This window comes from Rattus norvegicus, chromosome 15 (genome assembly GCF_036323735.1).
Source record: "Rattus norvegicus strain BN/NHsdMcwi chromosome 15, GRCr8, whole genome shotgun sequence".
In the NCBI taxonomy this organism is placed as follows: domain Eukaryota; kingdom Metazoa; phylum Chordata; class Mammalia; order Rodentia; family Muridae; genus Rattus; species Rattus norvegicus.
In genome coordinates this window covers 54,584,192-54,607,679 of record NC_086033.1, presented here as the reverse complement: position 1 = coordinate 54,607,679, position 23,488 = coordinate 54,584,192, and the positions used below count along the sequence as shown (strand labels likewise).

At 40.6% G+C, this 23,488-nt stretch overlaps 1 protein-coding gene across 2 annotated transcripts in view; it reads left to right on the top strand.

Moving 5' to 3' along the window:
- The window catches only part of Cysltr2 (cysteinyl leukotriene receptor 2), a 39,272-nt gene extending 30,635 nt beyond the window's left edge, over positions 1-8,637 (top strand). The window contains exons 2-5 of one of the 2 annotated variants that reach the window (NR_131894.2): positions 764-834; positions 2,698-2,824; positions 4,627-4,750; positions 6,755-6,827. Coding sequence is in view for 1 of the 2 variants with exons in the window: in NM_133413.2 (NP_596904.1) it covers positions 4,845-5,774 (930 nt within the window). In the remaining variant the exon portion in view is untranslated. Of the gene's footprint in view, positions 1-763; positions 835-2,697; positions 2,825-4,626 lie in introns of both variants that reach the window. The other variant, NM_133413.2, reaches the window with a different exon arrangement.
- Positions 8,638-23,488: the final 14,851 nt, after the last annotated feature.

Here is a 23,488-nt window from a genome sequence, read left to right as displayed (position 1 = left end):
TTTAGTTGGTTAACAAGAGGCAAAGTTAAAATATTGAAGACTTTTCGCTGCGTTTGTTTCTCACAGTTCTGCTGAGGTCTTTTCCATAGAGGTTCACATATTTTTCTCTGATGTCATTTCCAAAAGACCAAATATCCAGCTATAATATTTAAATCACAGAGGCTTCCCTGGGGAGACTTTTGAAGATGCCAGGTTCCTGTATTCCTCCCATTGGGGCATCAAAGAATAGAATCCAGAATTAAAAGTGAGCCTGAAGTAAGTCCCATCTTAAGAACTTATAGGGAGGTAATTGGTGACTTCTCCAGGAGAAGGCCAGTGACAGGAAAGGTGTCTTAGTGTTTTATTGCTGTGAAGAGACACCATGACCGTGGCAATTCTTATAAAGGAAAACATTTAAGTGGGAGTGGATAACAGGTTTAGTCCATTGACATCATGGCAGGGAACATGGCAGTCTGCAGGCAGGCACGGTGCTGGAGAAGGAACTGAGAGTTCTACTGGATCACCAGGCAGAAAGAAGTAAGAATAAACCACTGAACCTGGCTTAAGCTTTTGAAACCTTGAACACCTCCAACGAGCCACACGTCCTAATAGTACTACTCCCTGTGAGCCTACACAGGGCATGTTAATTCCAACCACACTGCAGAGGACAGTGGCAGGTTGAGGATTTTGTAACCCCCTTGCTTCTCCTAACCTTTGAAGATTGTGGACGATGATTAAAAAGAAGTTTCTGTGTAACAGACTGAACTGTTTTGTTCTTTTACAGTTGTTCTGGGGAAGGATGTGCCTCTTTGGCTAAGGAGAAGTCTTGGAACTTCTTGAATTGGGAAGATAAAAGTAAGCTACTTTCCCCTACTGTTACACACAGACCTCTCCAGCAATGACAAGAATCACTGAAATTTGGATAGAACCAAGGACCAGAGTAACGTCATAGACCTTTCTTCAGAGATAGATGGTCAAAAGATCTCAAGGCTTTCATTGTCCATGGTCTGCTCTTACAGATGTGTGAGGGAGGTGTTGCTGTAGGCAAGGTGTGCATCGGGCATTACTGGCCCATGCAATCCTTTAAATTACCCCACCGATCCCAGCTTAATATCACTGCTAATTTACTACTACTGTTGAGGGAATATCAAGAATCAGTTTTGCCAAATGTAAATTTTATTATAGCTCCTTCTGTAATAGTAAATTACCCCATGATTCTTTAATTCATTTACTGTTTAATAGTGGTTCTTAGAGTACCTGAAGAGTCCCTTTCCTCTCCTCCCCTCCCCTCTCCCCACTCTTTTTGTATTTACTATGTAGCCCTGGATGGCTTCAAACTTGAAATTATCCCACTTCAGTCTTCCAAGTCTGGAATTATATGTCTAGTCAATTTTAACTTAAAAGATCCTTTTTTTATAATCAGTTTGAATTCCTGGGCTCATCCAAATTCATGCACCTTATATCAGCATAAATATCTTTTATCTTTTCTCATCTGACAGGTCTAACTGGGAACAATTTATTCAGCTATCCAAACATTTTATTTCTAGAAGAAATTTATATTTTAGGAACAAGTTTAAGTCAGTAACTATATAGTCTTATCAATTTCTAGTTGTTTGTTTTAAGATATGAACCAGTAACAAACAAAATTAAGTCAGGAAAGTCAGAAGACATACTAGGTCTTCAGAGAATGTGGCAATTTCCTAGTTGAAGTGTCAGATCATGGACATCTTTTTCTAAGTACAAGGGGACATGATCACAGAGTTTAGCGTGTCATAGCAATGCCTAGAGGAAAATCAGTCAAAAAAGCTGCATAGGAGGGGTGACTGGATGTCCCCTCACCCATCAATAAAATCAGCAGGAAAACTGCTAGGCTTAGGTAGGGTCCTAGAGCTAACCCAGTTAAGTTGGCTTAAGACTTCTAAAAGTCATGTTACAGAGTATATGACATCTAGCCAAAACAGGCACACAGGGGCCACTAGACCTAAGGAAAGACCAAAGTACACAATGGGTCTCTGACATTTCATCTATAGTTTAGTTGACATCCTTGCAAGTTTGTTAAGACTTTGCATGGCTGAAGAGAAAGGGATGTTGTGAGCCTAGAGTCTTACAAGAAAAAATATTTTGGTACATAGCTGTTCTAATAGGTTTGGCATTTAAGCACACACATGCTTCTATTAATTTTTTAGTATTTAATTTTTAAATACTTTGAGGATTTTATGGACATATAGAATGTATTTTCATCATACCCCACATTCCTCCAGAGCTCTTTCCAGAAGCCCTTCCTCTCCCTCCCAACTTCATATCCTTTCCTTCTTTAGAGCCCAGTCCTATTACTTCTGTCTGCATGCACATGCATGTAAAGGCCACCCACTAGAGACTGGGCGACTTAGGCGGAACCTAGGAAGAAAACTGAGTGAGCCCCTTCTTCAGTCCATCAACTGCCAATAACTTTTAGCTTGTGGCAGGGCCTTGTGAACCCTTTCTCCATCCAATAAGCATGCTTTTGAAAACAAAAACCACAAGTGTAACCCTTGGAATATATTTTTATTAGCATATTTTACTTAAATATAGTTAACTGTGAAAAAAGTCAACTTTCATTTTTATTTATTAGCTTTTTATGACTAAATAGACAAAAGAATGCTCATATTACTTTTAAATTAATTAAAATTTAAAGGATATTTAAAAATCTGATTATCCATGTTATCTTTCTTGTCATAGGATGAAGAAGATGATCTTTTAGAGGCTACTTGTACCAATAGTTTGAGCTCCAAAGGCATTTCAATTCTGATTTGGAGCCTGAATTTGGGAAAGGAAGAATCAACAATAGTTGTCCAAGAGACAAGATGTAAGTTCCACCTACCTAGAGTCAAGAAATAATTATTGACAACATTGCAAAAATCACAATTAATAATATTACTAGGAGCTTAACTTTGACTTTTGGGAAAGCATTGTATCTTTCTGAAAGCAACCTGAAAGGATATTTAAATGGACAAAATTAACACTATTTTATTGACAAAATTATTTGTGGCATAAAATAAGAATTATTTTATATAAAAACCCAAATTCCAATTTTGCTTGTTTTGTATATTATTTGTACAACAAACTATAACAGATCTTTTATTAATATGCCTATGTGATTATATATCTAGATGTATACATATATCCAAATTATTGATTTTTTAAAAACTGTTTGACATACTTTCAGACACTTGTACTGTCAGACACCTGAGCTGGACAGAGATGCTAATCTCATCCTGACTTGAGCGGAGCTTCTCTCTGAAAACAGAGATCCATGGTTGTTGAAGGTGCTGGGATTAAGTGACAGCTGAGTGCTCAGCCCCACATAGGATAGCAGAGCATCCTACCTGAAGCTCAGGGGGCAGGATTAAGAAGAGGAGGGAGCTATGGTGGGGGCATGGGAGAGTAGGAAGAAAGGGAGGAGGGCTACAAATCACCATCTCTGAGCATAGCAAAGCCACTGGAAACACCAACTCATGGTCGCTGTGATTGGGTGTACAGGGCTTACAGAAACTGAGTTTGTCCATGTCCAGTCAGAGATCCAACAGGGGCTCATGGCCCTATCCCTCTCTGCTGAACCATTGGCTACTGATGGATTTTAGAGGTGAGGTAGCTGTTGTCTCCAGTTGTTTACCCAGCAAATTTCAACGGATCATTTCAATCCAGCAGTCACACAACATCCTGGTTAAATCAGTGGGTCACAAAACAAAAGACAATGTGTGAATGTGGACGGGCAGTTGTGGGGGCGATGTGCATGCTCTGTGAGTGCTTGAGAAGGGTGTCTATTCTGCTTGCTCAGTGAACTGTTTCGTAGATGCCAATGCTGTCTGTGGGTCTCGATGTTCTCGGTTTCTTGCTGACTTTTTGAAGTGTTTGTCTACTTGCTCTATCAGTGCTTGGAAGGGGCTCTCGAGATCATTAACGTAACTAGGTTTGTCTCCCTGTTTCTGTCAGTTTTGCCTCACACATTCATAGCTCTATTGCTTGGTGCATCCCACTCAGAACTTGTAAGTTGTTTTATCGGTAGAGAATATGCACAGTACATAAAGAGGTCTTTAGTTTGCACATTTCAAGCTTCTAACCCCCCTTTTCATCTGTATATTTAGACCATTGATATGTAGTGTACTTATGAATATATTGAGGGTATAAATCCTTTTTTATACTACTTGTTTCCTTTTCCCTGCCTTCATATTGGTTACACAAACTCTTGAAAATTTCATGTTAATTTATCTTTAGTTTTTAGTACATACTTTTGTAAAGATTTTTTTTAGTTTATGCTTTCATAATTTTGTCAGTTCAAATGTGGTATAGAATCCCTTTATATATCTTTATTTTTCTTCATGTATAATATTCTAATCTACAACTTCTCTATATCCATTTAATGCCATATCAGACAGTGCTATAGTTTTTGTTTCAAGCATCAAGTATAACTTAGACTTGAAAAGGAAACAGGAAGCTGGTGTCCTTGTATTCCTTTGTTTTTTTTTCTCTCTTTCCCGCCCCCCCGATATTCTAAAGTTAATTCTTCTATTTATCATTTCCTTTTTCGGGAACTTTATTTAGTCATTCTTTAAAAAATGCTTATGTATTTTTCTTTTATTGTGTGGATGTTTCGCTTGCATCCTGTAGGTCCACCGTGCATATGTCTGATGCCTGCCAAGGTCAGAAGAGGGTGTCGGAGAAACTTGCTTCTCGCCATGTGAGATGGAGTACGGCAAATGTTTGATCACTAATCAGGAAGAAAAGTGGAATTGTATGAAGTAACTTTTTGGGTTTATTTCTTTTTAAACTAATATAAAGAGAAAACTTTATATTAGTCCTTGCCTCTGTCCAACTCCATATTAGAAATGGGAGTAACTGGGACCCCCAGCTATTATAGTGACAAGAACTGTACAATAGAAAACTTCAAGAGGGACTTTTACCCTATCATCTACCTGATAATATTTGTCTGGGGAGCCTTGGGAAATGGCTTTTCCATATATGTCTTCCTACAGACTTACAAGAAGTCCACATCTGTGAATGTTTTCATGCTCAACCTGGCCATTTCAGATTTCCTATTCATAAGCACCCTGCCCTTCAGGGCTGACTATAATTTCAGAGGTTCTGATTGGATATTTGGGGACTGGGCCTGCAGAATTATGTCTTATTCTTTATATGTCAACATGTATACTAGCATTTATTTCCTAACTGTGCTGAGTATTGTGCGCTTCCTGGCCACTGCCCACCCCTTCCAGATGCTCCATATCACCAGCGTTAGGAGTGCCTGGATCCTCTGTGGGATTATATGGGTCTTCATCATGGCTTCCTCAGGACTGCTTCTGAAGCATGGCCAAGAGAAGAAAAATAACACTACATTGTGCTTTGAGCTGAATCTCCAAAAGTTTAAAAATCTCGTCATCTTGAACTACATTGCATTAGGGGTGGGCTTCTTGCTTCCATTTTTCATACTCACCATCTGCTACCTGTTGATCATCCGGGTCTTGTTAAAGGTGGAGATTCCAGAATCAGGTCCACGGGATGCTCAGAGGAAGGCACTGACCACTATCGTCATTGCCATGATCATCTTCCTCCTCTGTTTTCTGCCATACCATGCACTTCGGACCATCCACTTGGTCACATGGGATGCAGATTCATGTATGGATGAATTACATAAGGCCACGGTCATCACTCTGACCTTGGCTGCAGCCAACAGCTGCTTCAATCCCTTTCTCTATTATTTTGCTGGAGAGAATTTCAAAGCACGATTAAGGGCTATATTCAGCAAAGATCATCTATAGAAAGCAAAGTCAAAGTGCAGCCTTCCTATTTGTGTATTACTGAAGACCAGAGTTAAGAGCATAAGGGGCTGTTCTGGAGGTACGCTCATGAACACTGGTGTCCACCTTCACTCACTCAGGGTCTCCAAATTACTTCATATCTGTGTCATAACCGACAAGTCTTGGTTCCTGACATTTAAATGACCACAACATTTGCTAATAAAGCCTATTTCAGAAATTTTATTAGATGTATTTTTAGTGGTTGGGACTAAATGAGAAATTAGGAAAAATATTTCTACTGGAATCTTGCATGCTAAAATGTGACATTAGTAAAACATGTTACACACAGTAGGCCATGTTTTGCATCAGATATTATGCTAGCTCTTTGGCCCAGACATTCTAAATTCCTAACTTGAAGACATTCTTAAGCACCCTAGCTTCTCCAAATCCTTTCTCTCTTAAAGCTTTTAAGACACAGTCAAATCGCCTGGAGGCCTGAGTGCAGCTAGAAGAGCATCCCAAGGCCTCTGGGACAGGCTTTACTTTGAAGAGGAAAACTATCTTCTAATGCAAGTCAAGGTCCAGACAAGATTGGCAAGAGAAAAAGGAGGAGAAGGATTAAGGCCAGAGAGTGAATGATGAGTAGAAGTAAAGAGTAATTTCATCTTTGCCTCCAAGAGATAGGTTCCAGCAGCCAAATGGAAGAATGTACCTTTTGTGTCTTACCAGGAGGTAGGCAGACTGAGGAGTGGGGCTGTGTTGGGATCACATCCCTAGGGGATACAAGAATCATGTGTGGAATAGGAATGAGGAATAGCCATGGACATGCATCTCATGAGACTCGGGACTGAACTGATGTCATTGTAGTCATTGGCCCCTCCTATTAACCCATGGAGATGACAATTGAAGGAGGTGGACCATCGGGAAAGGGGTGGGCAGAACGTGAGAAGTGATGTAGAAAAAAGTCCTTGATAATAGAAAGAGACCCTTTCTATCCACAGAAACTGGCTACAGATACTACCAATTATTCACATGACCTTTGTGTTGACTCCAACAGTCAAGTGCTGCATCCTTCAGAAATGCTGAAGAAAGCACAGAGATTCCATGGGTGGAGAACTTAAGAAGTGTGTCCAAGTCTACACAGCTGGTGAGCACTTTAAAAGCCCTGAGGAAATGTTAACTTGGTGCTCTCCCCCTAACCCCTGTGAACCTCCAAAAAGTCTGCACGGAAACCCATGGTCAAAGTCTGCATGGAAACCCATGGTCAAAGACTGCATGGAAACCCATGGTCAAAGACTGCATGGAAACCCATGGTCAAAAGTCTGCATGGAGACTTTCTCTCTTGTCAGACACATATGCCTTTCTCATCCTTACAAGGAAAGCAAGGTCTGGGGGCTGGAGAGATGCTTTTGGGGTTAATAGCACTTGTTGCTTTTATAAAGGAGTCAAGCACTGACATGGAGGCTCACAGCCATCTTTAACTCCACAGGATTTGATGCTCTCTTGTGGCTCTGTGGGCATGCACACAGTGTGGAGACATACGTACAGACAAAACATTCATACATGTAAAAATCCTTAACAACCACAAAAATAATAATGACAATAGTCATAAAACAAAGCAATTTTTGGCTCCTGGCACAGCTTGGGGTGGAAGGGAGATTGTGTTCTCAAGTTGGAGAGTACTACAGTAGTGTTAATATGAAACTACAATTCTGTAACCTTCCTTTATTTAGCTACCAGAATGATAGAGAGATACCAGGGAAGACCTAGAACATCTGCCTACAGGGCAACTCCTCTATCCTAGAGACGAGGCTGACAGACACTTGGGAATCCTCCAATTCCAAATCTGAATGTCTACTCTCTCATTTACCTAACAGCAAAGCCTAAAATCTACAATAGCCAACTTGGTCTAGTTCCACACTTGATTATAAACAAGTTAATGACCACACAATTTTTAGTGGAAAACCCCTTAACATTTAAGGCACCAACATTTTTTCATTTTTTATTGGTTATTTTTTAATTTACATTTCAAATGTTATCCCCTTTCCCAGTTTCCCTTCCATAAGCCCCCTATCCCATACCCTCTCCCCCTTCTTGTATGAGGGTGTTCCCCCACCCACCCACTTACCCCTTCCCACCTCCCCACCTTGGTATTCCTCTATACTGGGGGATCCAGCCTTGGCAGGACCAAGGGCTTCTCTTCCCATTGGTTCCCAACAAGGCCATCCTCTGCTACGTATGCACTTGGAGATACGGGTCTGTCCATGTGTACTCTTTGGATGGTGGTTTAGTCCCTGGGAGCTCTAGTTGGTTGGTATTGTTGTTCTTATGGGGTTGCAAATCCCTTTAGCTCCTTCAATTCTTTCTCTAACTCCTCCAACAGGGACCCTGTTCTCAGCTCAATGGTTGGCTGCAAGCCATCTGCCTCTGTATTTGTCATGCTCTGGCAGAGCCTCTTAGGAGACAGCTATATCAGGCTCCTGCCAGGATGCACTTCTTGGTATTAGCAATATTGTGTGGGTTCAAGGAACCAACAATTAAGAGCACAGAGTGTGACATTTTGATAGAAAAGGTTTCAACATTTTCTTATATCAGAAAGCACTGGGATACTGCTCAAAACAAACAAGCAAGCAAACAAACATGAGGAGACAGACAACCAAGACAATGATAGCACAACACAGTCATTAGTATGTTAGAGAAGAAAAGTGTTAGCTAAGAGCGTGAGTAATAACTGGAGTCCACTGCATAGTTGAGTATTTTCACAGAGCATGACACATAGGAACACTATGATGAATTCTCAGGAAATGAGTGAGGAGGATAGATGTGGGGTAGGAGGAGAGGCACAAGAAGCTTGGGTGTACATTCTCCACCAGAGAAAAGTTCATGTTAACCAAAGTTGGGGAGCAATAAACAGCTACCCAGCATGTTGTTTAGTGAGAGGGAGTGAATGGAAGAGGGTGGGGTTGGGTGTGCAAAAAGACCTGGAGGAGATTGCTTCTGTACAGGGAGCTGAGGGTGGGATATTTGTTACTGTGAATTGTCAAACTGAGTGATTTGTGAATGTGCACTGCTGAAATAAAATAAAATTAAATAGAAACCTTTAAATCAACTTGGTGTTTCTAAAGAAGTAAGAATATGAATAACAGAAATGGTATCAGGGGGGAAAAAGCCTCTTACGGTGGAATGTCTCTGAGGCAAGAGACAAAGTAGAAGTGTGTTTGCCCAAGTGCAGGCCAGGAATGCCCTGAGGTTTTTAGATACAGCTCTTGTTGGTTGAGAGATGAGGCAACTCTTCCAAGAAATATGTAAACTCTTCAAGCAGGAGAAAGGATTTTTTGTATGGAAGCTTTTTTCAGTAGGGTCCAGGACTGGATTACATTGTGGTTTAGAACCGTGCTGAGTAATGGAAACCTATTAGATTTTATCATGGTTTATTCTCAAGCAGAGATGATCTCAAACTAGAAAAAAAAAAAAGGTAAGGAGAGGAGACCGGCAGACATGATAGCTTTCTATCCAGAATTTGCTTTCTACCTAGACAAATATTTAGAAGGTAGATGTCCACCAGAGGAGAATGGGAGCCCGAGGAATATGGGAATGAGAGATCATCACTTTTAACATCCAGCCTAGAGAGAGAGAGAGAGGCTAGTAAAAGTCATAAAGGAAAAGACATTGAGAAAGAACTTGTTCTGATGCAGATGCAAATACAGATTAACATTCTGGTATAGTAGCACTAGCATAAACATCTACAGACACCTGAAAAGAAACAGTTTGGACACAAGCTACTTGCCACGGAGAGTTGGAAGAAGTCTGGTGGGTTAGCTGTGTGATGTCTGCAGGGTGCTAAAAGCTCAGCCTATGGACTGCCAACTCTAATGCCCTGTGCCTTTGCATTCCAAGTATGGGTAGACAGAGCACAATGTACTGGCCAGAAAGACAGCCTGAAACATGGGTCAGTGCTTTGGTGAGCTGGTGTCTGACGACCAGAGACGATCTCAGAATACCTCAGTCCTTTGCGTAACAGACAGGAAACAGCAGACTGTTGTTGCCTTAGGGTTTTACTGGAGTGAACAGACACCATGACCAAGGCAAGTCTTTCAAAGGACAACATTTAATTGGAGCTGTCTTACAGGTACAGAGGTTCAGTCCATTATCATCAAGGCGGGAACATGGTAGCATCCAGGCAAGCATGATGCAGGAGGAGCTGAGAGTTCTACATCTTCATCTAAAAGCTGCTGGAAGTGAAAGACTGGCTCCCAGGCAGCTAGGACAAGGAAGGGTATTAAAACCCACACCCACAAGGCCACACCTCCCAACCGTACCACTCCCTGGGTCAAGCATGTACAAACCATCACAGTTGTGTAACTTACACACTGGGGCACCAAAGACAAGGTTGAATTTCCCATCAGCTGGTACAATGAGGGCTTGAATCTCAGTAAATTAATGTTCTTCAAATCAACTGATACGATACAATAACATTTTAGCTGGAAGCCTCCATCCATTCTTTATTAACAGCATATTTCACACAAATAAAGATATAAGCTAAAGAAGAACCAAATAGTGGCCTCTGTTTCTACTCTTTAGTACGAGGGCTGAGCTTTTATTAGTGCTGCATGGTCATTCACAGATCTATGACCATAGAGATCGTCAATCTCAATTTCATATTATTAGTTTTATTTATAGTTTTACCACATAAACGTACCCACATACAATACTGTTTTGTTTGGATGTTTGTGTACTTTGTTTTGGAAAAATAGAATAATACAGGCACTCTTTTTTCCTTTCCAGATTTAGTTATTTATTTATTTGAAAGTCAATCAGGATGTTGCCTCTTGGATGACTAATACAATCGAACTATTCATGCTCTTGTTAATAAGACTTAAGGTTTTTGTTTTTCTTTTTTTTTTTTGGCAAGGTCCCGTTCAGACTGGGGTGGCCTTGAATTCACGATGTAGCCAAGGATAACTTTAAACTCCTAATCCTTAAGCTTTTGCTTCCCAAGTGCTGGGTTACAGGCATGCACCACCGTGCCTGATTTTATGCCTGCTGACTTAGCACTCTACTAACTGAGCTACATCCGCAGCTCTGTGTCTTAGGTCTCTGTCAGTATTAAGGAACACATTCTCATATGTGTCTGAGTGCACACACTTAATGAAAAATATTCTCCAGATCCTAAATTTAGGAATGTGCTCATGATAGCACATTTTTGAATACTACTCAACTATTTTCCAAACTGGTTTTACCAACTCAAACACATTCTAGCAGTATACGTGAACTCTCATGGGTCACCTGTGGTGGTTTAAATAAGAATGGCCCCCATAGACTCATGTGTTTGAATGCTCAGCTTATAGGGAGTGGCACTATTAGGAGGTATTGCTTTGTTGGAGGAAATTAGTCACTGCAGAGGCAGGCTTTGAGGTCTCATATACTCAAGCTACACCATGTGGCATGCAGTCTCCTTCTGCTGCCTGCAGATCAAGATATAGAATTCTCAGCTTCTTCTCCTGCACCATGTCTGCCTGTATACTGCCATGATGATAATGAACTAAACTTCTGAAATTGCATCCAGCCCCAGTGAAATGTTTTCCATTGTAAGAGTTTCTATGGTTATGGTGTCTCTTTACTGCAATAGAAACCCTAACTAAGACACAGTTCGTGGAAGGTAACATCTTTGGGAAGGGATGAAGGGTCACCAAGAGAATTGTAATTATTATATACAGGTATTATGCTTTTGACAGTGGGATGAGATGGACAGTCTGAATTGTAAGATGGACGAGTGCACAAAGATATGGGCACTACAGTGTGCAAGTCTAGAACTGCAGATGGCCAGCTGGGTTAATGTCTGCTGCTATTTGTCACTGCCTAACTGTCGTCATCCAACTGGCATTCTGTTGATATCACCAACTAGCATTTATTAATGTTATACTCTTTTCTAAAACATATGTGTGCATTTCATGCACTACAAGAACTTGAAAATATCCAAAATATATAAAGAACTCAAGAAACTAGGCACCAATAAACTAAATAACCCCAATTAAAATATGGGGTACAGAGCTAAACAGAATTCTCAAAAGAAGAATCTCTAATGACCTAGAAGCACTTAAAGAACTGTTCAGCATCCTTAGTCATTAGGGAAATGCAGATCAAAGCTACAGTGAAATTCAATCTTACACCTGTCAGAATGGCTAAGATCAAAAACATAAGTGACAACTCATGCTGGCAAGGATGTGGAGCAAAGGGAACGCTTCTTTATTGCTGGTTGGAGTGCAAACTAGTATAGCCACTATGGAAATCAATATGGAGGTTCCTCAGAAAATTGGCAATCAATTTATCTCAAGACTCAGCTATACCACTCTTGGGCATATACCCAAAGGATACTTGTTATACCCATTCTCCCCAACCTACCATAAGGGCACTTGCTCAACCATGTTCATATCAGCTTTATTTGCAACAGGCAGAAACTGAAAACAACCTATATGTTCCTCAACTGAAGAAAGGATAAAGGAAATGTGGTACATTTACACAATGGAGTATTACTCAGTTGTTAAAAACAATGACATCATAAAATTTATGTGCCTATAAGACATGCCAAGACAATGGTGGCACAAAACTTGTGAGAGTGGACAATCCATGACTGATCCAACTTGAGGCTGCCTCTCATGACATGAGCCTGACTGGAATTAGTGTTGCCCATGTACATATAGATGGGAGGGGGCACCCATTTGGGGTGAGGCATGGGAAAATCTACAAATAGCCACATCTCATAAGAAAACTTACTCTTTCTTCCTCAGAAGACAACAAGGGTTAATAGCTTCTCAAGTAGTAGGGTCTTGGAGTACCTCCTCTATCCATCTGGCAGTTTTGACTGGCTTGGTCTCTTGCAGGTATGTGTAGGCAGTCAGCCATAGCTGCTAAGAGCTGATATAAACGTCAGCTGTGTCATTTCCAGAAGGCATTTCATAGCACCTCCATTTCTTGGCTCTTACATTCTTTTTTTTTTTTTTGGTTCTTTTTTTCGGAGCTGGGGACTGTACCCAGGGCCTTGTGCTTCCTAGGTAAGTGCTCTACCACTGAGCTAAATCCCCAGCCCCTCTTACATTCTTTCCACTGGATATTCTGTAATGTTTTCTGACTATTAAATGAGGAAAGTTTGTAGGCAAAAATTTTTGCAACCTACTTTTAATAAGGGTTCAGTCTCTCCTCTAATCCACCACCCAGTAGAGGTAGTGGAGGAGAAAAGTTATTAGCATACGGGGGATACGGACCCGTTTAGCAATAATTCTTTAGGGGAAAGCTCAATTTTCTTTGGCAGCATTTCAGTCCTGTAGCAAATATGAAGTACGATTCAGCAGCTGCAGACAAGTCTTCTAGGCAGGCAGACACCAGGCACGAACCAGCAGCTACAGTCCAGTCCTTTCAGCAAGCAGATACCAGGCAGCTGTAGTTCAATCCAGAAAACAAAACAAAACAAAAACAAAAACAAAAGAACAAACAAACAAAACCCCCAAAAAACAAAAAAACCACCGTGCTTACCAACTGGCTTGAGGTGAGCCCATGGAATTGGCAAGCTGCCTCAGGAAACTCATGAACAGTTCTTGGGCAGGTTTCTCTCAATGGCAGTGTTACCACAAGGTGAACACAGCAACGCTATGTAAGGCGAACCAATACATTCACCCCTTTAGTGAGGTAGGACAAACCAAACCAATGCTCAGTGCTGTCTCCCACAGTCTGTGGGGTCATATTTATAATCCTTCATCAAGCACACTTTCACATGTTTATGATATCCAAACATGCCTTCTCCTGTGTCTTCCTCAGGAAAACAGTCTTTCATGTGTTTGCTTTAGCAAGACATTCTTTTACTTGCATATCCCAGCAAAACAACATTTGACATAACTGACTTTCTAAAGAAACTAGAAATTACCACTTCAAAAGTTGGTATAGGAGAGCTCACCACCTGGACAGGTGGGCACTCCTGAGACTGCAGAGCAGGAGAGACCACCAATACTGCCCAACCCTGCCCACATCCCTGGCTCAAGAGTATACTATATAGGGCCTCTGGGAACCAGAAGATAGGGGCACTTAAGCGGCAGGTCCCCTGTAGTCCAGACACCACCTGAATCTGAAGGGATCCAATCAAAAGCTCCCCGCACCCAAATCCCGTGAGAGGAAGAGCTAAACCTTCAGAGGGGCAGACATGCCTGGGAGGCCAGAAAAGACTACACTCTGCCCACATTTCTGACTCCAGAGGAAAACACCTAATGCCATCTGGGACCCCGGTACACAGGGGCTCCGGGAAAAGGTGGGGCAGGCCCTCCTGGTTGCCACCCTCATGGAGAACTCAAAAGCAGCCCCCCAGGAGCCACTTCAGCCTTGGAACCACAGGTAAGACCAACTTTTCTGCTCCAAGTAACCTGCCTGATGGACTCAGGACATAGGCCCACAGGAACAGCTGAAGACCAGTAGACAGGAAAGACTACATGCCCGAAAGCAGAACACTCTGTTCCCATAACTGGCTGAAAGAAAACAGGAAAACAGGTCTACAGCACTCCTGACACACAGGCCAATAGGATGGTCTAGTCACTGTCAGAAATAGCAGAACAAGGTAACACCATAGACAACCTGATGGCGAGAGGCAAGGACCAGTAAATATCTTCAAAAAAATCATAGAAGAAAACTTCCCTAACCTAAAGAAAGAGATGCCCATAAACATACAAGAAGCCTACAGAACTCCAAATAGATTGGACCAGAAAAGAAACTCCTCCTGTCACATAATAGTCAAAACACCAAATGCACAAAATAAGAAAGAATATTAAAAGCAGTAAGGGAAAAATGTCAAGTAACATATAAAGGCAGACCTATCAGAATCACACCAGACTTCTCGCCAGAGACTATGAAAGCCAGAAGATCCTGGACAGATGTCATACAGACCCTAAGAGAACACAATGCCAGCCCAGGTTACTGTATCCAGCAAAACTCTCAATTAACATAGATGGAGAAAACAAGATATTTCATGACAAAACCAAATTTACACAATATCTTTCTACAAATCCAGCACTACAAAGGATAATAAATGGCAAAGCTCAACATAAGGAGGCAAGCTACACCCTAGAAAAAGCAAGAAACTAATTGTCTTGGCAACAAAACAAAGAGAAGAAAAGCACACAAACATAATCTCACATCCAAATACGAATATAACAGGAAGCAACAATCACTATTCCTTAATATCTCTCAACATCAAAGGACTCAACTCTCCAATAAAAAGACTTAGATTAACAAACTGGATACGCAATGAGGACCTTCATTCTGCTGCCTACAGGAAACACACCTCAGAGACAAAGACAGATACTACCTCAGAGTGAAAGCCTGGAAAACAACTTTCCAAGCAAATGGTTTGAGGAAGCAAGCTAGAGTAGCCATTCTAATATCAAATAAAATCTATTTTCAACTAAAAGTCATCAAAAAGATAAGGAAGGACACTTCATATTCATCAAAGGAAAAATCCACCAAGATGAACTCTCAATCCTAAATATCTATGCTCCAAATACAAGGGCACCTACATACGTAAAAGAAACCTTACCAAAGCTCAAAGCACACATTGCACCTCACACAATAATAGTAGGAGATTTCAATACCCCACTCTCATCAGTGGACAGATCATGGAAACAGAAATTAAACAGAGACATAGACAGACTAAGAGAAGTCATGAACCAAATGGACTTAACAGATATTTATAGAACATTCTTTCCTAAAACAAAAGGATATACCTTCTTCTCACCACCTCATGGTACTCTTTCCAAAATTGACCATATAATTGGTCATAAAACAGGCCTCAATAGATACAGAAAGTTAGAAATAGTCCCATGTGTCCTATCAGACCACCACAGGGTAAAGCTGGTCTTTAACAACAATAAGGGAAGAATGCCCACATGTACGTGGAAGTTAAACAATGCTCTACTCAATGATAACCTGGTCAAGGAAGAAATAAAGAAAGAAATTAAAGACTTCTTAGAATTTAATGAAAATGAAGGTACAACATACCCAAACTTATGGGACACAATGAAAGCTGTGCTAAGAGGAAAACTCATAGCTCTGAGTGCCTGCAGAAAGAAACAGGAGAGAGCATATATCAGCAGCTTGACAGCACACCTAAAAACTCTAGAACAAAAAGAAGCAAATATACCCAGGAGGAGAAGTCAGGAAATAATCAAACTCAGAGAAGAAATCAACCAAGGAGAAACAAAAAGGACCATAGAAAGAATCAACAGAACCAAAAGTTGGTTCTTTGAGAAAATTAACAAGATAGATAAACCCTTATCTAGACTAACAAGAGGACACAGAGAGTGTGCCCAAATTAACAAAATCAGAAATAAAAAGGAAGCCATAACTACAGAATCAGAGGAAGTTCAAAAAATCATCAGATCCTACTACAAAAGCTTATATTCAACCAAACTTGAAAATCTGCAGGAAATAGACAATTTCCTAGACAGATACCAGGTACCGAAGTTAAATCAGGAACAGATAAACCATTTAAATAACCCCATGACTCCTAAAGAATTAGAAGCAGTCATTAAAGGTCTCAAAACCAAAAAGAGTCCAGGTCCAGACAGGTTCAGTGCAGAATTCTATCATACCTTCATAGAAGACCTCATACCAATATTATCCAAACTATTCCACAAAATTGAAACAGATGGAGCACTACCGAATTCCTTCTACGAAGCCACAATTACTCTTATACCTAAACCACACAAAGACCCAACAAAGAAAGAGAACTTCAGACCAATTTCCCTTATGAATATCGATGCAAAAATACTCAACAAAATTCTGGCAAACCGAATCCAAGAGCACATCAAAACAATCATCCACCATGATCAAGTAGGCTTCATCCCAGGCATGCAGGGATGGTTTAATATACGGAAAACCATCAACGTAATCCATTATATAAACAATCTGAAAGAACAAAACCACATGATCATTTCATTAGATGCTGAGAAAGCATTTGACAAAATTCAACACCCCTTCATGATAAAAGTCCTGGAAAGAATAGGAATTCAAGACCCATACCTGAACATAGTAAAAGCCATATACAGCAAATCAGTAGCTAACATTAAACTAAATGGAGAGAAACTTGAAGCAATCCCACTAAAATCAGGGACTAGACAAGGCTGCCCACTCTCTCCCTACTTATTCAATATAGTTTTTGAAGTTCTAGCCAGAGCAATCAGACAACAAAAGGAGATCAAAGGGATACAGATTGGAAAAGAAGAAGTCAAAATATCACTATTTGCAGATGATATGATAGTATATTTAAGTGATCCCAAAAGTTCCACCAGAGAACTACTAAAGCTGATAAACAACTTCAGCAAAGTGGCTGGGTATAAAATTAACTCAAATAAATCAGTAGGCTTCCTCTACACAAAAGAGAAACAAGCCGAGAAAGAATTTAGGGAAACGACACCCTTTATAATAGTCCCAAATAATATTAAATACCTCAGTGTGACTTTAACCAAGCAAGTAAAAGATCTGTACGATAAAAACTTCAAGCCTCGGGGTTGGGGATTTAGCTCAGTGGTAGAGCGCTTGCCCTGGGTTCAGTCCCCAGCTCCGAAAAAAAGAACCAAAAAAAAAAAAAAAAAAAACAAAAACCAAAAAAAACCCAAAAAACCTTCAAGCCTCTGAAGAAAGAAATTGAAGAAGACCTCAGAAGATGGAAAGATCTCCCATGCTCATGGATTGGCAGGATTAATATAGTAAATATGGCTATTTTACCAAAAGCGATCTACAGATTCAATGCAATCCCCATCAAAATACCAATCCAATTCTTCAGAGAGTTAGACAGAACGATTTGCAAATTCATCTGGAGTAACAGAAAAGCCAGGATAGCTAAAACTATCCTCAACAATAAAAGGACTTCTGGGGGAATCACTATCCCTGAATTCAAGCAGTATTACAGAGCAATAGTGATAAAAACTGCATGGTATTGGTACAGAGACAGACAGATAGACCAGTGGAATAGAATTGAAGACCCAGAAATGAACCCACACACCTAGGGTCACTTGATTTTTAACAAAGGAGCCAAAACCATCCGATGGAAAAAAGATAGCATTTTCAGCAAATGGTGCTGGTTCAACTGGAAGTCAACATGTAGAAGAATGCTTATCACCCTGTACAAAGCTTAAGTCCAAGTGGATCAAGGACCTCCACATCAAACCAGATACACTCAAACTAATAGAAGAAAAAGTGGGGAAGCATCTGGAACACATGGGCACTGGAGACAATTTCCTGAACAAAATACCAATGGCTTATGCTCTAAGATCAAGAATCGACAAATGGGATCTCATAAAACTGCAAAGCTTCTGTAAGGCAAAGGACACTGTTGTTAGAACAAAATGACAACCAACAGATTGGGAAAAGATCTTTACCAATCCTACAACAGATAGAGGGCTTACTTCCTAAATATATAAAGAACTCAAGAAGTTAGACTACAGGGAGACAAATAACCCTATTAAAAAATGGGGTTCAGAGCTAAACAAAGAATTCACAGCTGAGGAATGCCGAATGGCTGAGAAACACCTAAAGAAATGTTCACCATCTTTAGTCATAAGGGAAATGCAAATCAAAACAACCCTGAGATTTCACCTCACACCAATGAGAATGGCTAAGATCAAAAACTCAGGTGACAGCAAATGCTGGCGAGGATGTGGAGAAAGAGGAACACTCCTCCATTGTTGGTGGGATTGCAGACTGGTACAACCATTCTGGAAGTCAGTCTGGAGTTTAGACATTGAACCTCAAAAAATTGGACATTGAACTATCGGAGGACCCAGCTATACCTCTCTTGGGCATATACCCAAAAGATGCCCCAACATATAACAAAGACACATGCTTCACTATGTTCATAGCAGCCTTAATTATAATAGGCAGAGCTGGAAAGAACCCAGATGCCCTTCAACAAGAGGAATGGATACAGAAAATGTGGTACATCTACACAATGGAATATTACTCAGCTATCAAAAGCAATGACTTTATGAAATTCATAGGCAAATGGATGGAACTGGAAAATATCATCCTGAGTGAGGTAACCCAATCACAGAAAAACACAGAAAAAATGGTATGCTCTGTTTGATAAATGGATATTAGCGCAAATGCTCGAATTAACCTAGATACACAGAACGCATGAAACTCAAGAAGGATGACCAAAATGCGAATGCTTCACTCCTTCTTTAAAAGGGGAACAAGAATAGCCTTGGGAGGGAATAGGGAGGCAAAGTTTAGAACAGAGGCAGAAGGAACACCCATTCAGAGCCTGCCCCACATGTGGTCCATACATATACAGCCACCCAATTAGACAAGATGGATGAAGCAAAGAAGTGCAGGCCGACAGGAACCAGATGTAGATCTCTCCTGAGAGACACAGCCAGAATACAGCAAATACATAAGCGAATACCAGCAGCAAACCACTGAACTGAGAACGGGACCCCCGTTGAAGGAATCTTAGAAAGGTCTGAAAGAGCTTGAAGGGGTTTGAGATCCCATATGAACAACAATGCCAACCAACCAGAGCTTCCAGGACTAAGCCACTACCCAAAGACTATACATGGGCTGACCCTGGACTCCAACTGCATAGGTAGCAATGAATAGCCTAGTAAGAGCACCAGTGGAAGGGGAAGCCCTTGGTCCTGCCAAGACTGAACCCCCAGTGAATGTGATTGTTGGGGGGAGGGTGGTAATGGGGGGAGGATGGGGAGGGGAACACCCATGGAGAAGGGGAGAGGGAGGGGCTAGGGGGATGTTGGCCGGGAAACCAGAATGGGGAATAACTATCAAAATGTAAATAAGAAATACTGACGTTAATAAAGATGAAAAAAAAGTTGGTATAGATGTTCTTTCTACAGATGAATTGTATCGTGGTTACTAACTCTTAGAACTTTGATTAGTTAGAAGTCTCCACATTAACTACTACCCACTGCAAAAGGTAGTTTCTATGACCAAGGCTAGGAACAGCACAAATCTATAGGGATAAACCCAAATTTTAATAAGATAATGTAACCTGCACCCTCTCATACAACACCCAGAGAAAGTCCGATTCCCAGGTACTCTAACACTCCCAGGATCAGAGGTGAAGAGGCCACAACAGCTGCCCCAACACCCAGAGTAACTGGGACCCCGGGGATCAAGGGATGCAGGAACCCCTGCCCAGCCAGTGGCATGAGTTCCTTCCGGTCTGGGCCAGTGCCCCGAGCAGACATTGGGCTCTGGCTGTGTACCCACTCCTATAACACCCAGAGGGAGCCCTATTCTCAGGTGCTCTGGGGCACCCAGGATCACGGGAGGGGTCTGCCCTATCACCCGCCCTAACACTCAGAGTAATTGGGTTCCCCAGGGATCCAAGGACGAAGAAACTCCCTCCCTGCCAGTGTCATGGGATCCTTCTGGTCTGAACCAGAGTCCTGAGTAGACCCTGGCTGCTGACTCCACACCCAGTCCCACAACACCTAGAGGAAGAAATAAAGAAAGAAATTAAAGACTTTTTAGAATTTAATAAAAATGAAAAAGGCACAACATGCTCAAACTTATGTTATGATACATGTTATGATACTTATGTTATGATACTTATGTTATGATACAGTGAAAGCAGTGCTAAGCAGAAAACTCATAGCTCTTAGTGCCTCCAAAAAGAAACAAGAGAGAGCATACACTAACAGCTTGACAGCACACCTGAAAGCTCTAGAACAAAAAGAAACAAATACATGTCAGGAGCTGGTTCTTTGAGAAAATCAACAAGATAGACGAACCCTTAGCCAGACTAACCAGAGGGCACAGAGGCAGTATCCAAATTAAAAAAAATCAGAAATGAAAAGGGAGACATAATAGAAACAGAAAAATTTTAAAATTATCAGATCCTACTACAAAAGCCTATACTCAACAAAACTGGAAAATCTGGATGAAATGGACAATTTTCTAGACAAATACCAGGTACCAAAGTTAAATCAAGATCAAATTAACCATCTAAACAGTACCATAACCCCTCAAGAAATAGAAGCACTTATTAAAAGTCTCCCAACCAACAAAAGCCAAGGACCAGATAGATTTAGTGCAGAATTGTATCAGACCTTCAAAGAAGACCTAATACCAATACTCCTCAAACTATTCCACAAAACAGAAACAGAGGGAACACTATCTAATTTAGTCTATGAAGTCACAATTACGCTTATACCTAAACCACACAGACCCAACAAAGAAAGAGCTTCAGACCAACTTCTCTTATGAATATGCAAAAATACTAAATAAAATTCTTTTAAACCGAATCTAAGAACACCTCAAAATGATCATCCATCATTATCAAGTATGCTTCATCCCAGGGATGCAGGGATGGTTCAATATATGGAAATCCATCAATGTAATCCACTACATAAACAAACTCAAAGAAAAAAAAAACCACATGATCATCTCATTAGATACTGAGAAAGCATTTGACAAAATTCAACTTCATGATAAAAGGCTTGGAAAGATCAAGAATTCAAGGCTCATACCTAAACATAGTACCATAGCCAACATCAAACTAAATGGAAAGAAACTTGAAGCAATCCCACTAAATCAGGGACTAGACAAGGCTGCCCACTCTATCCTTACTTATTCAATATCGTACTCAAAGTCCTAGGCAGAACAATTAGAAAACAAAAGGAGGTCAAAGGGATACAAATTGGACAGGAAGAAGTCAAAATATCACTATTTGCAGATGATATGAGAGTATACTTAAGTGACCCCAAAAATTCCACCAGAGAACTCCTACAGTTGATAAACAACTTCAGCAAAGTGGCTGGATATAAAACTAACTCAAACAAATCAGTATCCTTCCTTTACTCAAAGGATAAACAGGTTGAGAAAGAAACTAGGGAAATGACACCCCTCAGAATAGTCACAAATAAGATAAAATTCCTTGATGTGACTCTAACAAAGCAAGAGTAAGATCTTATGACAAGAACTTCTAGTGTCTGAAAAAAGACATCAAAGAAGATCTCAGAAGACGAAAAGACCTCCCATGCTCATGGATTGACAGGATTAATATAGTAAAAGTGGTCATCTTGCCAAAAGCAATCTACAAATGCAATGTAATCCCCGTCAAAATTCCAGCTCAATTCTTCAAAAAGTTAGAAAGAGCAATTTGCAAATTCATTGGAATAACAAAAGACTCAGGATATCAAAAACTATTTTCAACAATAAAAGAACTAGGGGAATCACCATCCCTAACCTCCAGCTGTACTACAGAGCAATAGTGATTAAAAGTGCATGGTATTGATACAGAGACAGGCACATAGATCAATGGAATAGAATTGAAGACCCAGAAATGAATCCACACACCTATGATCACTTGATCTTTGAAAAAGGAGCTAAAACCATCCAGTGGAAAAAGACAGCATTTTCAACAAATGATGCTGTTTCAACTGGTGGTCAGCATGTAGAAAGATGCAAATCGACCCATTCTTAGTGCCCTGTACAAAGCTCAAGTCCAAGTGTATCATAGAATCAGATACACTGAAACTAATAGAACAACTGGGGAAGGGCTTCTAACACATGGGCACAGGGGAAAATTTCCTGAACAGAACACTAATGGCTTATGCTCTAAGATCAACAATAGACAATTGGGACCTCATAAAATCGCAAAGCTTCTGTAAGACGAAGGACACTGTTGTTAGGACAAAACAAAGGTATTTACCAATCCTACAACAGATAGAGGGCTAATATCCAATATATACTAAGAATTCAAGAAGTTAGACTCCAAAGAGTCAAATAACCCTATTAAAAAAATAGAGTACAGAGCTAAACAAAGAATTCTTAACTGAGGAATACTGAATGACGGAGAAGCACCTAAAGAAATGTTCAACATCCTTAGTCATCAGGGAAATGCAAATCAAAACAACCCTGAGATTCCACCTCACACCAGTCAGAATGGCTAAGAGCAACAACTCAGGTGACAGCAGATGCTGGCAAGGATGTGGAGAAAGAGGAATACTCCTCCATTGTTGTTGGGATTGCAAGCTGGTGCAACCACTCTGGAAATCAGTCTGGAGGTTCCTCAGAAAATTGGACACTGTACTACCCCAGGACAGAACTATACCACTCCTTGGCATATACCCAAAAGATGCTCCAACATATAACAAGGACACAAGCTCCACTATGTTCATAGCAGCCTTATTTATAATAGCTAGAAGCTGGAAAGAACCCAAATGCCCTTCAACAGAGGAATGGATATTGAAAATGTGGTGCATTTACACAATGGAATACTATTCAGCTAATAAAAACAATGACTTCATGAAATTTTTAAGCAAATGGATGGAACTAGAAAATATCATCCTGAGTGAGGTAACCCAATCACAAAAGAACACACATGGTATGCACTCACTGATGAGTGCATAATTAGCCCAATAGCTTGGAATTCCCAAGATACAATTTACAGACCACACAAAGCTCCAGAAGAAGGAAGACAAAAGTGTGGATGCTTTAGTACTTCTTAGAAGGGGGGAACAAAATACTCACAGGAAGAAATATGGAGACAATATGTGGAGCAGAGACTGAAGGAAAGGCCATCCAGAGACTGCCACACATGGGGATCCATCCCACATGCAGTCATCAAACCCAGTCACTATTGGAGATGCCAACAGGTGTGTGCAGACAGGAAGCCTGATATAGTTATTTCCTGAGAGGATTTGCCAGAGCCTTGCAAATGTAGAGGCAGATGC